Source organism: Magnolia sinica, chromosome 19, assembly GCF_029962835.1.
Source record: "Magnolia sinica isolate HGM2019 chromosome 19, MsV1, whole genome shotgun sequence".
NCBI classification, from domain to species: Eukaryota; Viridiplantae; Streptophyta; class Magnoliopsida; order Magnoliales; family Magnoliaceae; genus Magnolia; species Magnolia sinica.
Genome location: NC_080591.1, coordinates 23434474 through 23440173, shown reverse-complemented (window position 1 = coordinate 23440173; position 5700 = coordinate 23434474). Strand labels below are relative to the sequence as shown.

The following is a 5700-nucleotide window of genomic DNA, read 5'->3' as shown; positions in this document are numbered from 1 at the left end:
CTACTCCTCCAACAAATTACCATTGTAACCTTGGTCAGAATAAGGTTATCTTAAGTCTTTCCCAATTTATCCTTCATTCTGGCTGAGAGAATGTTAACAACAACTCCATTATCGACCAGAACCTGAGTGATCAGACCCCCTTCCAAGTGTACTGAGATATACAATTGCTTCAAATATTGGGTCATTGTAAGAGACAGCATGTTAACAATTATTTTTTCAAAAGGGGATTCTGACTCGACCATCACGGTCGACAACTTTTGGCTTCTTCTTTGTAATCAATGGAACAATGCTGTATGATTATAAGAGGGCCTAACTCTTCTACATCTCCTTCTATCCTATTTGGTTAAGATGGTTTAGCCTGAAAAGTCAATGACAATGTGAGCACCATATTACAATCCAACGTAATTGGTAGGAACGAGTCAAACTGTATTACCAAATTCAGACATTGCCCCCAAAGCGTCTTTGAATTAAGTTCATTTACAACTTTATTCTTGATTCCTTCATTCAATTTGTAAGAAGTTGGTTCTAATATTCTTACTTTAGCAAGTAATTCTTCAATCAGAAGATCATTCTAGAACTCTTCATCGCTTAAGTATTCGATAGATCCTTCCATATCCATTCATATATTATCATAATTCTGATTTTCGACCTAGTCAAGCCCACATGAAGCTCAACCATATTGGATCAATATTTAGTCCTCTCCTTCTACCTTTGGTGTAGTTAGGCTCAATCGGGTTGACGAGTACTTCATCTGAGATTTGTCCCATACAACAGCCAACTACCTTCTCTTCGCTACCTGCTACTTTTGCCAATGGCATTTCTTAGTACGAGTCATCCCTTCTCTGCTGGAAATTTTGGATGACAAAGCCTTTCCCACACTCCTTCTCGGACAAGCTGAGATTTAACCATTTGTTGCCCTTGAACGAGCCCAAAGTGATCGTTGGTGTGTTTGACCTAGGTAAAAGGAATTTCCTTTTTCATAGCTTCGATTGACCGATTGTCTTGCCTGATAATTCGATTGATAAAATATGTCATTTGATCAAGTCGGCCTTTCATACTCCTCACAAAGGTGCTGATAGTTTGAAATTATTGCCTCCATAAGTGCTTCGGTATGGTCGACCGTAAGCTTAGGCCTCGTGCTCCCTTTGCCATCTTCTCAACCCTCGACTTGACCCATTTAAATTTTAAGATCAATTTTTTATCGCAACCGAACCAACATTTAAGGATTAATGGTGGCTGTTATGGAGAAATCTAGACAGGGTCAGACCGAGAAATCTGAGCTAATTAATATGGCCTTGGAAAGAGTGTCGGACGCAAGCGGACCTCTGGACTATGGCCCTAGCCCGAGTAAGGCGAGCTCTCGTCCTCGTCCTTGTCCTCATCCAAAGAAGGATGGTCGAGCTGCGTCCTCGTCCTCATCCTCATCCTCATCCGAAGAAGGCTAATTGAGACCATCCTTATCCTCGTCCTCATCCTCATCTGAAGGTTGGTCGAGCCGAGCTCTCATACTCATCCTCATCCTCATCTGAAGGTTGGTCGAGCCGAGCTCTCATCCTTGTCCTCTCCTCATCCGAAGGTTGGTCGAGCCAAGCTCTCGTCCTCATCCTCATCTAAAGAAGGTTGGTCGAGCCGAGCTCTCGTCCTCATCCTCATCTGAAGAAGGTAAGTCGGGCCGAGCTCTCGTCCTCGTCCTCGTCTTCATCCAAGAAGCTATGGTTTCGGATCAACCGACTCATCCTTGACCTAGAGGCCGAGATCTAAGCCCTGAATAAGCACGCCTAATAGACTCCGACCTTGATGACTCGACTATGAATTCTGACTACAGGTACTCAGGCACGTACTTAGATAGGATGAGGTCCGAGCCTGAATGTAGATACTCCGAGTACCGAGCTGGGAAACCAGTCCGAATATGGGCGTGACCAAAAATCACACCTGGAGATACGCTCTATTGAGACACGATGCGCTACACGATCCAAAGGTTGTGGAGTATCTCCACGATTGCAATACCCGCTTGATTGATTAAATCATGCCGAGATTAACGGACACGACCCGTCCGACCCACAGGTATAAATAATAGGGGACCCCACTGCAACAGGTATGCAATATCTCACACCCTCTCTCTACATCACGCAACTTAGACCTAAATTTCTAAGCTTGACTTAGGCATCGGTGGGTCACCTGTTTAAGTCAGGGTCTCCTTTGCTCACCTTTTTGTGTAGGACCAGGGTCCGTTTCAAGTTCGCAAGCATTAAGTGGAGGGTGGTCCAAATTTTGACCTCAATATTTTTTGCCGCCGTCTGTGGGAATTCAAACAAAAAGCTAGAAGGTTTTATCAGAAATGGTGAAAGGAAAGAAGAAGGTTACAACAGTGGAGCCCAAACCTAGCAGACAACATCAGTCTTCTTCACTGTTACATACCCAATCGGCTCCGATAGGGCCATCCCAGACTCGGAGCAGGGGAGGAAAGTACAAGGCCTTACAAAATGAAGTCTAGATGCAGAGGGATGAAATCAGCTGACTGAAAGCACAATAAAACTAGCAGCCACCTATAAACATGGTGGAAGCCAACCCGGCACCCGAAGAACGATCGTAGTAAGTCACCTCTCGGATCAAGGTGTCTCAGGCACAGTCCGCACGAGTTCCCAACCCTACGCAAAATGCAGTGTTCTAGAACCGGTCCGCCCGAGTCCCGAAACTTGTTCGGGATGCAGAGTCATTCTATGTGTCCACAACTTCAGCTCTGGCCCCCACTGACCTCCGCCATCGGCTGGAGAAGAGAAGACAGGGCAGAGCACCTAAGATGGCGAAGGCCCCCCAAGAAGCAGTAGCTGAGAATCAGAATCCTTAGGAGGCTCAGTTTAAGGAACTCCGCGACCAAATCAAGACATTGTAGAAGAACCAGCGGTCTATGTCCATCCCAACCGCAGTCCACGCGATAATGGAAGAGACCAAGCCTCCCTTCACCTCAGAAACCATGGATGAAGTGATGCTACAAAGGTTCCAAATGCCTCTAGTCATCCAATACTCTGGGTCTAAAGACCCATCAGAACATGTGGAGTCCTATCATTCGTGAATGCAGATCCAGTCGGCCACAAACGCAATGATGTACAGGGCTTTTTCGATAACCCTCTACGGGTCTACTCGGAGTTGGTATCGCCAGCTTAAGCCAAAGTTGATCGGCTCTTTTGCAGAGCTCAGCAGATTATTCCTTACTCAGTTCATCTCTGGTAAGAAGAGTCGGAAGCCGACTACTCATCTGTTCACCCTCAAGCAAGGGAACAAGGAGTCATTGAAGGACTTCATCGCCCGCTTCAATGAAGAGGCGTTGTTAGTGGACGACTACGATGACAACATGGCACTTTCTACCATGTTCAGCAAACTCAGGGAGGGTAAATTCATCTTCTCAATTGGGAAGAATCCGTCAACTACTTTGGCCGAGCTCAGAAATACACCAATGCGTAGGAGTTCTCCAACTCTCGCAAGAATGTCCAATTTGCCGAGCAGTCATTAAGGAGAAAAGACCGAGGAACGAAGAGCCTCAATCATCTAGCAAGAAGCCAGACGATCGAGCCTCTCATAATTGCCGACCGACTAGGAGGCTTGAGAGCAAGTTTCGCTCCTACACCCCCCTCAACACATCTCCAGAGCATATCTTGTTAGATATCAGGGACCAGAAACCCCTGCAATGGCCAATTTGCATGAAGGTCGACACGGATCAGCGAGATAAGCGCAAATACTGCTGTTTCCATCGGGACCACGGTCATAATACCAACAACTGCGTGAATCTCAAAGATGAAATCGAGACTCTCATCCGCAAAAGCCATCTACGGCGGTACATTAAAGAAGATAAGTCGACCCGGAGGGAAGACCGGGGGAAAGACCAGCCAAGCAAGACCACGGAAGAGCCTACAGATATCCGCACGATCTATGGTAGTTCGTCTGGAGGGGGCGACTTGAATAGGGCTCACAAAGCCTATTCTAGGAACTCAGACCCCAAGCATTACATCCACTTGACAGAAAGGCCAAGGAAAGAACTCCGAGTAAGCCCCTGCAGCTTGAACTTTACAGAGGATGATGTGCGCGGAATTCAGCATCCACACGACGATGCCCTGGTGGTGGTGATGACTATAGCTAGGTCAACCACATATTGGTCGACATTGGCAGCTCAGCCGACATCATCTACTCCGAGGCCTTCGAAAGAATGGGGATCGACAGGTAATGCCTCCAACCTGTGAAAACTCCCTACACGGCTTTACTGGAGACAAAGTGATCTCCGAGGGAGCTATCTCCCTCCCTATAACGGCAGGGGAAGGACAGCATTAGGTTACACTTCTGGTGGACTTCCTCGTCGTGAACGTCCGTCGGTGCACAATGTCATACTGGGCCGACCTTCCCTTAACGCAATGAGGGCGGTCGTGTCCACTTATCACCTCATGATGAAGTTCCCTACAGAGGGAGAGGTCGGGTACCTCCGAGGACACCAGCACAAAGCCCGAAGGTATTATTCTATGGCGGTCAGAAAGGGTTTGGTGAAGCAGGCCCTCACCGTGAATGCCCTCGACCCCAGAGCTCCTGCAGAGGACTCCTCCACGGAAGACTTAGTGACCATCCCACTTGAAGAAGCCGACCCGAGCATAACTATTCAGCTCAAATCATCACTGAATCCCGAGCAGTGATCTCAGATGTTGACCTTCTTATAACAGCACAAGGACGTCTTCGCATGGTCACACGAAGACATGTTGGGTATCTCTCCCGATGTTATAGTCCACATGCTAAACGTGGACCCAGATCACAGACCGGTGAAGCAAAAGAGGAGGACGTTCGACCCTGAAAGGTACTCAGCTATAGCAGATGAAGTGTCGAATCTCCTTAGCATTGGATTCATCGAGTAAGTGCATTATCCAGATTGGATTGCAAACGTGGTCCCTTTGAAGAAAGCCAACGGGAAGTGGCGGGTCTGTGTAGACTACTCTGACTTGAACAAGGCCTGCCCCAAGGACAGCTTCCCCCTGCCTCAGATCGATCAGCTAGTGAACAGCACAACCAGACATGAACTGCTATCCTTCCTAGACGCGTACTCCGGGTACAATCAGATCGCAATGCATCCACCAGAAAGGCAGAAGACAACCTTCATCACAGATAAAGGTCTCTACTATTACCGGGTCATGCCCTTTGGCCTAAAGATCGCTGGGGCAACATATCAGAGGCTTGTAAACTAGATGTTCGTTAAGCAAATCGGTCAGACCATGGAGGTTTATGTCGACGACATGCTGGTAAAGAGCGTCAACGCTTCCGACCACATTACGGACCTCGGTGAAACTTTTTCAATTCTTTGGGAGTACCGTATGAAGTTGAACCTCGCCAAGTGTGCCTTCGTAGTCGGCTTCGGCAAATTCCTTAGATTTCAAGTCTGCCAGAGGGGTTTCGAGGCGAACCCCGAGAAGATCAAGGTGCTACTTAACATGAGCTCACCTCGGACCACAAAGGAAATTCAATGCATCACCTATTGAATGGCAGCACTCATTCGACTCATATCCCGAGTTACGGATAAGTGCCTCCCCTTCCTCCAACAGTTGAAGGGTCATAAGAAGGACGAGTGGACCCCGGAGTGTGAACAAGCGTTCCAGCAGCTGAAACAGTACTTGGGCTCACCTCCCTTACTATCTAAGCCGTAAGAGAGCGAGCCCTTATTCCTATACC

General features: G+C 47.6%; 1 protein-coding gene across 1 annotated transcript; it reads left to right on the top strand.

Moving 5' to 3' along the window:
* Positions 1-3100: 3100 nt before the first annotated feature.
* On the top strand, positions 3101-4235 carry LOC131234562 (uncharacterized). Its single transcript, XM_058231498.1, has 2 exons — positions 3101-3389; positions 3505-4235. Exons 1-2 carry the CDS (start codon positions 3101-3103, stop codon positions 4233-4235), a joined length of 1020 nt encoding a protein of 339 aa, XP_058087481.1.
* Positions 4236-5700: the final 1465 nt, after the last annotated feature.

What these genes read in the sequence shown, in the direction of transcription:
- LOC131234562 (XM_058231498.1), top strand. Translation starts at nt 3,101, where the DNA reads ATGATGTACAGGGCTTTTTCGATAACCCTCTACGGGTCTACTCGGAGT. An exon ending in GTTCAGCAAACTCAGGGAGG is followed by an intron (nt 3,390 to 3,504) that starts GTAAATTCATCT and finishes TTTGCCGAGCAG; the next exon opens with TCATTAAGGAGAAAAGACCG.